The sequence below is a fragment of the Buceros rhinoceros genome, unplaced genomic scaffold, assembly GCF_000710305.1.
Source record: "Buceros rhinoceros silvestris isolate BGI_N320 unplaced genomic scaffold, ASM71030v1 scaffold28359, whole genome shotgun sequence".
Taxonomy (NCBI): Eukaryota; Metazoa; Chordata; class Aves; order Bucerotiformes; family Bucerotidae; genus Buceros; species Buceros rhinoceros.
Window position 1 is genome coordinate 48665 of NW_010433775.1, and position 11639 is coordinate 60303.

General features: G+C 52.5%; 1 protein-coding gene across 1 annotated transcript in view; it reads left to right on the forward strand.

Moving 5' to 3' along the window:
* Positions 1-7066, forward strand: part of LOC104500567 (peroxidasin homolog) — a 40185-nt gene extending 33119 nt beyond the window's left edge. The window contains exons 16-22 of the mRNA XM_010144232.1: positions 750-914; positions 2093-3596; positions 4056-4190; positions 4808-5016; positions 6065-6179; positions 6532-6625; positions 6971-7066. Coding sequence (XP_010142534.1) covers positions 750-914; positions 2093-3596; positions 4056-4190; positions 4808-5016; positions 6065-6179; positions 6532-6625; positions 6971-7066 — 2318 coding nt within the window. The remainder of the gene's footprint in view (positions 1-749; positions 915-2092; positions 3597-4055; positions 4191-4807; positions 5017-6064; positions 6180-6531; positions 6626-6970) is intronic.
* The last annotated feature ends 4573 nt before the right edge of the window (positions 7067-11639 follow it).

Sequence of the window (11639 nt, forward strand, 5' to 3'; positions counted from 1 at the left end):
CAGCAGGTACGTGCCTGAAGCACCGCCATCTGAGGGGCAGAAAAGAGACAAAAAAAGACAATGAAGAAGCTTTCTCAAATCTCATGTCATCGCGGACAATCCACAATGGAAAGCTGCGGTATCGTTTTGAGTAATGAAGGTTGAAGCTGCACCGTGGAGATGTGAGGATGTGATAGAGCTTCCTACCAGGCATGTGGGATTCGGGAAAAATCTGATAGACGAGTATCACCTCATGTCACTCCTATCTGCGACATGCATCTTGTCAGCTGGAGCTGGCTCCAGAGACAGTCACAGAAAAGAAATAATGAGCCCTGTCATTTTACAAATACAACTGGCTTTGCCTAGTGTGAACAGAAATAATTGTGCAATCATTCTAACGATTTCCTCAATGAAAAATAATGTCTCGAGTGACTGGTAACACCCTCCTCTTCCACCCCAATACGTGTTTGTGTCGAAAAGGTAGATAGTTTGTATTAAGCCCCAAAGCTCTGGGTTTCAGCTGTTGAAAAGTAAAAAATAATTTACTATAGCAGAAAAAAGCAGAGATGCGGAGGGAGTTAATAATGTCTATTTTCCTGGGGCAAAATACCTTTCTGCAGTCTGCAGACAGGCCCCATCGCTCTTACACATGAGGCTGGGGGGTCGAGCACCAGACCAGGCTTAGAGCCTGACTCTTGCTGCCTGCAGAGTCTTGTTGTTCTGAACAGAGTCTATTTATTTTAATGTTCCCACATCACTTCTAACTTGTTGAAACAGACGCCCCAAGACGCCCAACGACTTGCTGGCTCTCTTCCGTTACCCTCGGGACCCCTACACCATCGAAACGGCCAGGGCAGGGGAGATCTTTGAGAGGACCTTGCAGCTGATTCAGGAACACGTGCAACAAGGTCTAATCGTGGATGTGAATGTCACAGGTAGGACAGATACGATTTCCCTCCTGATTAAATTAAAACAACGTTTTAAAAGGGCAGTTTTGGGTTGCAGTTCTCACATCTCATGGCTTTCATAATAGCCAGGGGCTGGTTTTGGATTTACCGTCCCAACCCAGTACTCAGGAATGTTTTGCAGTTCCCTATTTTGCTGAAGATTTCTTGACTGGCTGTGTAAGCCCTAATCTTTAAAAATATTTAGCCATCTAACTCACAAAGGAGGACCTTTGTGGATCTGAGGTTCAGTCAGAAATGTTTCCTGCCCTCCAAGCGGCAATGAGTAAAATCTCAAGCCTCTGGGGTATTCGGGTGCTGTAACAGAGGAAGGGGGATATATCACTCCTCTGTCTCTCTAGGCAACTACTTTACCCTCTTAGCTAAAACCTCACATGGGTTCCAGCCACTCAGGTTCCTTTTATCAAGGCAGGATAACAATCCACAAAGCAACACAACACCAGAAATACTTAGTGTGGACCAAGCGCCCAGCAGCTGGACTCTGAAACTTGCTATCTGGGACTTCCTTTATATCCAGCAGACATCCCTGTACACTGCATGTCTCCGCCTCTGCCTGTGAACCATCGTGTAGCCAGCATGTCCGTTTGGGGCCCGTAAATATTTCTGCCTGCCTGGATGTGTTCCAGGGTGTGAGGAGTCTCCCTCCAGGCTGCAGCTCTCGTCTGGGCTGGTTGGGCTGCCAGCATCTCCTCCTCGTTGCCCTGTCAGCATCCACACAGCGCAGCATTATTCAGCGCTTTCACATGGCGCAGCGCCCTGGCAGTGACCCACAGCTTCCCTGCTGCTCGTCACGTAGGGTTTGGATGGTTGATGGGTCCCACCCAGAGGGACCTAAAATAAACTAGAATGGAGACTGAGGCCATCCCCAGTTTGGTCTACCAGTCACAACATTTCTTGTTTTCACCTCTGTGCAGTTTATCCTAAACTCTTTGCACCTTCTTTTCTTCCGTGTGGGCCTGATCGGATCCCGTGCTTCATTTGCCTTCCATAAACTGCATAGCCACACCACGATCAGAGACCTGGCCTCGCCGTGCCCACCCTGACAATCCCAGCAGCAGGTTTCACACTAGGTCATGACATAGGGTGGTGGGAACTGGATGGCTACAGCAGCCAAGGCCTGACCTGGTGCTTTGCCTTTACCTTCGCAGGGTATCGGTACAACGACTTGGTGTCCCCTCACTACCTGAACATGATTGCCAACCTCTCGGGCTGCTCTGCCCACCGCCGCACGCCCAACTGCTCGGATATCTGCTTCCACAAGAAGTACAGGACCCATGATGGCTCTTGCAACAACCTCCAGCACCCAATGTGGGGTGCGTCTCTCACAGCATTCCAGAGGCTCCTCAAACCTGCCTACCAGAACGGATTTAACCTCCCCCGGGGCTTTTCCTTGGCAGAAGATGCCAGGGACCTCCCCCTTCCTCTACCTCGCCTTGTCTCCACTGCCATGGTTGGGACTGAGACCATCACCCCTGACAACCAGTTCACGCACATGCTCATGCAGTGGGGCCAGTTTCTGGACCATGACATGGACCAGACGGTGGCAGCCATTAGCATGTCCCGCTTCTCTGATGGAGCACCCTGCAGCGAGGTGTGCAGCAACGACCCACCTTGCTTCTCCATCATGGTCCCTGCCAATGACCCCCGCGTGAGGAATGGGCGCTGCATGTTCTTCGTCCGCTCAAGCCCCGTGTGCGGCAGCGGGATGACCTCGCTGCTGATGAACTCCGTCTACGCCAGGGAGCAGATCAACCACTTGACGTCTTACATCGATGCCTCCAATGTTTACGGCAGCACAGAGCAGGAGTCGCGGGAGCTGCGGGATCTGAGCAACCAAAAGGGGCTGCTGAAGCAAGGGCAAGTTGTGTCCAGCTCAGGGAAGCATCTCCTCCCCTTTGCTGTGGGGCCACCCACTGAGTGCATGAGAGATGAGAACGAGAGCCCCGTGCCGTGCTTCCTGGCAGGGGACCACCGTGCCAACGAGCAGCTGGGGCTTACGGCCATGCACACGCTTTGGTTCCGGGAGCACAACCGCATTGCCACGGAGCTGTCAGCCCTCAATCCCCACTGGGATGGAGACCTCGTGTATCATGAGGCACGGAAGATTGTGGGTGCCCAGATGCAGCATATCACCTATGCCCATTGGCTGCCCAAGGTCCTTGGGGAAGCTGGGATGAAAATGCTGGGTGAGTACAAAGGCTACGACCCCAACATCAACGCGGGGATTCTCAATGCCTTCGCCACTGCTGCCTTTCGCTTCGGGCACACCTTGATCAACCCCATCCTGTACCGGCTGAACGAAAGCTTCCAGCCCATCCGCCATGGCCACATCCCCCTGCACAAGGCCTTCTTCTCCCCTTTCAGGATCATGCAGGAGGGTGGGATCGACCCCCTCCTCCGTGGGCTGTTTGGGGTTCCTGGGAAAATGCGGGTCCCCTCCGAACTCCTCAACATGGAACTGACAGAGAAACTCTTCTCCATGGCACACTCTGTCTCACTGGACTTGGCTGCTATCAACATCCAGAGAGGACGAGACCATGGCATCCCACCTTACAATGACTTCAGGGTCTTCTGCAACCTCTCAGCTGCACAGGAGTTTGAGGACCTCAGAAATGAGATCAAGAACTTGGAGATCAGGGAAAAGCTCAGGAGGTACTGTAGCCTGGACCCGGAAGGATCCGAATCCCTGGAGACCAATCAGTGAGAAGTTTCTGCTCCTCCCAACACACCCCTCAAATAACCTTCCCAGATACTGCTACCCACAGATGCTGAGATAGGGCAATAGCTGTGGGTTAAGAAGGGGGTAAGACAAATGAGGTCTCCTCAAGTGATCCGTCTGGTTCTAAGTAGAATGTCATCAGGCCCTGCCGTGGGGTAGTTTGGGAGCAGATTGAGCCTTGGAGCTATTTTCCAGTGAGACTAAACTGCATCCTATCTGCACTGGCCACCTCTTTCCAGGGGAGGCCTTTATCCTATTGTCTTCTAGATAAGACCATTACAAATAGAGTCCAGATGAGTTCCTGGCATACAGATTCCTGTGTGGGATCAGATTTATGTAACCTCAACTCTTCGATAGTCCTTTAACTTTTTTAAATGTCTATTATCCTGCAGTTTATATGGAACTACCAAAAATATTGACCTGTTTCCAGCACTGATGGTGGAGGATCTTGTCCCTGGTACCAGAGTTGGACCAACACTGATGTGCCTGTTAACGACGCAGTTCCGGAGGCTGAGGGATGGAGACAGGTATTATCATCAGAGTCAACCCAAAGTCTTTGGTGAGCTGTTTGGGGGGATTTGCAGGGAGGAACAGAACCTGTAATTTTTTATTATTTCTTCTCCTATGATGCAAGGAAGAGTCTCCTCTGTCCAGTGTGTTTGCAAAAGGACGTGCCTCAGTTACTGTCAATGTGTCCTTTACCGATGTAATGATTCTCATTTCACTGCAGGACAGTGGGCACCGCTGAGGATGTGCCCAAGGTCTCCTGAAAATGCTAGAAAATATCTTCAGGAGCTTCCTTCTAATTCTTGTTTGCTGCTCATGTGAATGAGTCATGTCTTTGCCTGGTAATGCACTTAGCGCAGGACTTGTTGGCTCCAGCAGAGCTGACTGAGCCTTGGGATTCCCCTGCCCAAGGGCTGTAGTTGGGGGTGGTGGCACCCTGCAGCTCTGGCCAGCGGCTCACGAAGCTTCAGAAAAGTGCAGTCTGTGTTTGCAGCCACCTGACACCAGGAAAAAAACCTCCTTTTGAGGGGTGTGGTGCTGCCACACAGATGAAGGGGCACTCTTCTCCCTCTCCCAGCCTCACTTGCCACCGTCTTCTCCTACTTCTGAGTCATGCTGTGATTACAACCCACTGCAGATTTTGGTATGAGAATCCTGGAGTCTTCTCGTCAGCGCAGCTGACTCAGATCAGACAGACGTCCCTTGCTCGTGTCATCTGTGACAACAGTGACCACATCCAGCAGCTCCAGAGAGATGTCTTCCAGGTGGCGTCGTACCCACAGGGCATGGTCGCCTGTGACGAGATTCCCGCGGTGGACCTCCGCTTGTGGCAGGACTGTTGTGAGGGTAAGGAAGGAGGCTGCTCTAGCACCGGCTGATGTGGACATGGCTCTGGGTGACAAAGGCACATGCTGTCAGCTTATGTGAAGTGCCAGGAGCTGGTTTCATGATACACCATGAGAACCGTGTGTCAAATGGAAGCAAAGAGGAGAGTGGAATGGAGTGGAATGGATTATTTCAGTTGGAAGGGACCTGCAATGATCATCTAGTCCAACTGCCTGACCACTGCAGGGCTGACCAGAAGTTAAAGCTAATTGTTAAGGTCATTGTCCAAATGCCTCTTAAAGTGACAGGCTTGGGGCACCAACCACCTCTCTAGGAAGGCTGTTTCAGTGTTTGAGGACTCTCTCCATAAAGAAATGTTTCCTAATATCCAGCCTGAAGCTCCTCTGATGCAGCTTTGAACCATTCCCAACAGGAGCTGGTTTCATGATACACCATGAGAACCGTGTGTCAAATGGAAGCAAAGAGGAGAGTGGAATGGAGTGGAATGGATTATTTCAGTTGGAAGGGACCTGCAATGATCATCTAGTCCAACTGCCTGACCACTGCAGGGCTGACCAGAAGTTAAAGCTAATTGTTAAGGTCATTGTCCAAATGCCTCTTAAAGTGACAGGCTTGGGGCACCAACCACCTCTCTAGGAAGCCCGTTTGCCTCACTGACTATGGCTGAAGGTCCACCTAGCTGAGGGCTCCTGGCTCTGGCAGCAGCCCGTGGCTCGTGCCTAGGGGGAGACTGGAACAGGACGTAGGGCTGGTGATCCCACCCACCACCTATCACTTTACAGATTGATTTGGGAGTCTGCAAAACCCTGCTGTTAAACCACAGATCCTGCCATGGTCCCTTTGCGCTATGTTCTGGGAACAGGCATCCAGCTGAGACACGGGAATCCATGCGTGATGTGTGCCCTGTCACACACCTTTGTTGCCTCCTCCCCTCTGGCATAAGGAATGTGACAAGGGTGGCTGGTGGAGGAGGGCAGTGCTGCCCACAGTCCACATGGTTCTGCTTTACACGCGAGTGCTCACTGCAGACTTTCCCTTCCTTCCCAAGACTGCCAGACGCGTGGGCAATTCCGGGCTCTTTCCCAGCAGTTCAGAAGCAGGAGGTCTCCTGGCTTCAGCTACGCAGAGGAAAACCCTGCCAAGCGCACAGCTGCCTTCCCCAGGTGTAGTATCACCACTTCTTTTACCTCTGTTTTGTGAAGCATAAGACAAGTTTTTAATAACGTGGTCTGTTCAGGCCTCTGAAGTGGGCATTCTGCAGAGGTCCAAGCTGCTTTGGATAGTTGCTGAGCTCAGTCAAAGTCCCGCAGTGCTTTAGTGCAGAGCCCTTCTCTGATATTGAAAGGTCTGGGCTGAGAGGCCGTTTGGTAGATGTCTCCTGGCAGGTGAATCTGGCAGTCAGGCCCTGCTGTTTGGTGCTTCCTTGGAGGCTGATGTTGGAGAAGGCAGCATGATTCTCTCATCCAGGAAGGTGACGTTTGCATAATCCCTTTCACTTTTTATCCCTAACCCCAGAAATGAGGTGCCTTCTCCCAGCCCTTCCTCCAGAGAGAACCTCGAGTCCCTTGTGGCTGAGCTGGAGAAGACAGTTGCTTCCCTACGGAAACAGGTAAAACTTTGCCCCAGTGTTTGTCTTCCATGGTGTCATCCCAGGAGCAGGATTTAGCTGTTTGCTACGGGCAGCCTCTGCGACTTCTGTGTCCTCCAGAGCCAATAGCTGCCATTTGACCGGAGGGAACTAGTGGCAGGTACAGAAGCGGTAGAGTAGGGAGGGAGGGGATGAAGCTGAGATCTGTGAGCTCAGACCCTCCACCCTGGGGGGTAAAACACAAATTTGACCCTCAGTGAAGGTAAGTTGAGTCAGCACTTTCTTCTTGCATTTGGGGCAGGTTAAAGATTATCTGTGCGATGGTGCAGCCTCCTCTCAGAGCTGCTTCTTCTTTGTCCCAACCAGGTGGATATGCTAGAGAGGCAGCTGAGGTGGCACCACAGGAACACCAGCACGCATGGACAGGGGAGGAAGCCTGGAGACAACTGGAGACGAAGATGACCCTGTTTGCTGTTTGTATAAGGTCAGTGTGTTTGTTCTGAGCTGGGGTCCCAGAGGTGGATCAGTGCGGCGCTGCTGAGCGTGTGGTGGGACACCTCGGTAGTCTCACGTACAGGAGAGACTTGCCGAAAGGAGTGGAGCAGCCAGTGATGAATGAGACAAGAGGTAACAGCTTTAATGCAGCAGGTTAGACACTCATTTCTACCAGTGATGATTAGTGACTCACTGGAATGAATGGGCTGTCTGGGGATGATATGGCGTAGCCATTCCTGGAGGTCTTTTAAGAACTCGTCTGGCAAAGATGGGGTAAGACATAAGTATAGGGTGGACTAGGTGGGCTGGGCGAGGGCTCTCAGGCCTGTTCTCCTGGGACTCTGGGTGGGTTTCTTCCAGCAGCGCTTTGTATCATAACCCCACATCCCACAGCCTCCAAAGGACCTTTGTGGGGAGAGATACCACAAAGCTCAGTGACGGAGTAGATGGACTGGTTCCTCCTCGGGGTTACAAGGACATCTGGGCAGGTGGAGCAATCCATCGTTTGCTTACAAATTGGCAGAGATTTCCCCCTCAGCATCTGAGTCACTGTGCACCTCTCTTCTGACAGCACCAGACCAGCGTTTGCTCAGCTCGAGCCAAGGCTGTGAAGCGCACGTTTAAAGCCACCATCAGCACCCGCCAGCCTGGGGCTCCTGCTGCTGCTCAGCTGGGGCAGGGTGCTGGCAGAAAGCTGCCGAACCTCTGCTCCATGGAGTTCAGGGGCACTGAGAGCGCAGACTGAGCTTTCCATGGACACCCCTGCAGCCTCCAAAGAGAGGAGGAACAACTCGCTGGCACCTGCCAGTCTGGAGGAGGTGTCGAGTGGTTTTCATGTGTTGCAAATGATTACTGCAGGGACAGGAGCAGGGGGGTTGTGCAGAAGGGCTGTTCTGCCAGGCAGGCGGTACTGGAAGGAGCATCCTCTGGAAGGCAGATTACAGGCTAGGGCAAGCAAAGGCTGCTCGGGGCTGATAACCTCAGCAGAAAGCAGGCGGGGAAGGCCACAGGCTGGTCATGCTGTTTTCCAGTCCGATTTGGTGTATTGGTCCTTACAGATTTTCCAGTCAAACAGCGATTCCCCTGTAGAAATTTGACATAAATTGTAGTGTGACACCTGAGTTGGCTCTTCCTTGCCATCATTTCAGATCCTTGAAGAGCATTTGATGGTTTACGGGGTCTCTTCGAAGTCCTCCTGGGTATTTGAAGGGGCTGTCGGTGTTTTCGTGCAGCAGTCATGCATGCCCCAGGCCTGCCAGGCACTGCAGGAACAGCTCACGCTGCCTCCAGCTGCCTCCCTCAGAGCTTTTCTGCTTCCTGGTGCCATTTCAGGTGCCCTGTGACCTGCACTCCTGCTCTCCACCAGCCAGTCCAACTCACTCCTGCAGGGCTCAGAAGCAGCAGCCACGAGACCCCACGATGCTCTGCCTCCTCTCACACCTCCTGCACTGCTCCGAGACCCAGGACGACTGTACTTCTGCCTGTCTTGAACCCTCTGCACTGACTGTCTGTGAGCCCCTCAGCCCCTGGACCACTCCTGCCCTTGTCAACCTCCCAGGGATGGGCTCTGCCTGCTTGGATGGTGACAGGCTACGGAGATGCCACTTTCTTCTGCATTCTCCAGGAAATGGAGAATAATCGAAGCTGCTTTAGCGTCAGTGTTCTGCTCTTCTCCTCTTGCCACGCAGCGCTGTTGTCGTCCACCGCCCCTTTTCTGGAATGTCCCATGGGCACCCAACCAAAACAATTCATTAAGAGGAAAAACCTTTCTCAAATGCACTGAGGTGCCAGGAAGCATCTGGAGAAGTTTAAAAAAACCCCAAAATTAATTAAACAAAAACCCCAAACAGAGCCCAAACCACCGTCTCATGCCAGCAGAAAGAGCAAGAGGGACCTCAGGGCCCTGGCGAACACCGTTTGGGCTGCGCCTGCAGTTCCTGCCAGCAGCAAGGAGGTGAACCCAAGACCCGGGGATGTCTCCTGGCTGTTCAGGATGCCAGACACAACAGACCTCGATGCCATGATCCACCGCTGCGCTTTGCCAGTTGTTGGGTAACGTGTGGCACATCCGTGGTGACGTGACCCTCCAAGTGACCTACCGTTATGTCCCCAGCACTCAAAACCACTTTCTGTGGCATGACCTGCCAACTCCCTGCCCCTTTAGGGCTTTAATTTGATTTAAGTTTCTCCTTCTTTGTTTCCTCCCCCCTTGTTTCCTTCCCTCCTCTCTTTGTGGGAAGATGCATTCTGAGTGCAAACATCGCAGGACCTGGAACAGAACCTCAGATGCTGAGGGGTCCTGGGTGCTCCCGTTACTGGAGGGAGCTGCTGGTCTCTGTCGTTAGCGCGGGAATCCCCCTGTGCAGCGTTTGACACACGGGTGAATGCACGCTTGGGGTTTCTTGCTCCCAGGTGCTCTGCAGCTGAACCACGACTCTGTAACCAGCTCTACCGAACTGGGCTTCTGGTTCCGTTGCTCTTTGAAGGTGCTTTTTAGTGGTGCTAGAACTAAGGTCCCTGGTGTCCACCATAGCCACGAGTCTGTGGACTGGTTGGGTTTTAATACACCCTGTAAGCCGGTCACAGGGACTAAGGAGAAGATACTTGATCCACCAGATACCTGTGCCTTCCTTATCTGTCTCACTTTTCCTGCGTCCTCCCACCTTCCCTCCCACAGCGCAAGGACCAGAAACTTTTATGAACATGCTTTTCCTTCTCTTCTTCTTTATTTTTAGGTGTTTTATAGTACCAAAGGGATTCAAAGCAGCAGGGGATGCTCCTGGACCTTAATAGGGAAATAAAAAAGACACTAGAAAAAAAAAGGTTGTGATTTCTCAGCTGTTTGCTGGCGTGGGACTCGGAGCTGTGCGCGCGTGGCCGGTGCAGACGCGGGTTTGCAGCGATGAGTGTGTGTGGTGCGTGTCTGGGAAGCTCGGCTCAGAGGCAGTCTTTAGTCCTCAGAGATGTTTGTCCTTTTGAGCTGCTCTTTCATTTAGGTGCAAATCAAGATCCAAAGCCTTGCGTGTTATAAATCAGCTGCGCTTGTCTATCACTTGTGCCGCTGGAGAATCTAATCTGGCAAAGGTCGATAAAGGGAGATCAGTCTCCTGTCTCCTCCTGCGAACCACCAGTTTACCAAGTCCCCAGTCAGACCAGCAAAGGCATGAATGTCTGGTGCTCGATCTAATCAGATAATCTCCCCGTGCATAACCAAGCAGCCCATTTTGCTGCTGCTGCTGGGGCGGGAGGTGAGAGCAGACAGGCCAGAAGCGCTGCAGAAGGACAGTCCCCTCCTCGCGTGCTGCAGACCCTGCTGCGCTCTGGCCCCCAGCCCCCTCCCCGTGCTGAGGTGGGAAAAATGCGCAGAGGAATTGCACATCCCACACGTCACTGAGGGCTGTGTCCTGGGCACGAGTCGGGGGGAGTTATCCCTATCTTCGGGTGCTGCTTTGGTGAGTAGGGAGCAGAGTATTTTTCCTAGTTCCATCTGCACAGTGTCACACTCACGATGCCCCTTTGCCCTGGGCTTCTCTGCCTGGAAGAAGCTGAGGAAGGTGCTGACCCCAAACCCAGATGCGGCTTTTGCTGGTTGTTTGGGCACCATGGGACACCCAGGACACAGCTGGCCTGGAGATGTTGACCGAGGGATGGCTCCAGTTTGTTCTTACACCTCACGGTTGCAGCCTGCAGACCCCTACAATTAATTTTCGATTATTTTTTTTTTAAGCAGCCTCTTTCAAAACCGAACCACACACCCAAAACAAGCTACCCAGACCAGTTACAAGCAGAGGAGGATCAAAACAATGGGCTCAAGGCCAGGAGCGGAGTTGCCAGGCACAAATCTCCCACTAATTAGATGGAACAGTTAAATGACAAAACCCAGGTAGGGGCTGGGGGGTGGGGGTAGAGTTGGGATTTCTCACCAGAGCAGCGATTGTCAGGTGGCGTAAAGTGGGTGTGCAAGATCTGAGGTGGAAACCTCTGTCCTTTGGCTGATGCTGGTGGTTGCTGGGGTTTAGCAGGGGGTCGTAGTGTCCTAGTGTGCCCAGGAGGGTGAGGAGCAGGGGTTGTGGGCCAGGGCTCAGCTCCAGCCCCGATCCACACCCTGCATCAGCCAAGGACCTCGTGATGCTGAGGGGGACCCACTTCTGCCCGAGACTGAGCAAGTACCAGCCCCTGGTGGATCTGGGATGTGGCTTCCCCGGAAACCCTCCACAATGGGGAGTTAGGGGGAGGAGGCAAATGCTTTAGTGGGGTAACCCTGGGAGGTCATTGCAGAAAGGATCCTGTGTTACAAACCCCACAATATCCACCCAGCAACTCTCCAAACCTCTTCAGCTCTCTCCTGTGGTATTTCCTGAATTCTGATTTAACTCTCACACACTTGTGGATGCAATTATTTTCCTGTGAAAAGAAAAATACCCTCCCACACGGGCCAGAGCGAGACTATTAGCTGGAGTCAGCTGCTTGTTATAAGAGCTTGTGAAGAAGCGCGAGCTGTGTTTACCGGTGCTCTGGCAACAAGCAGAAGAGCACGCCT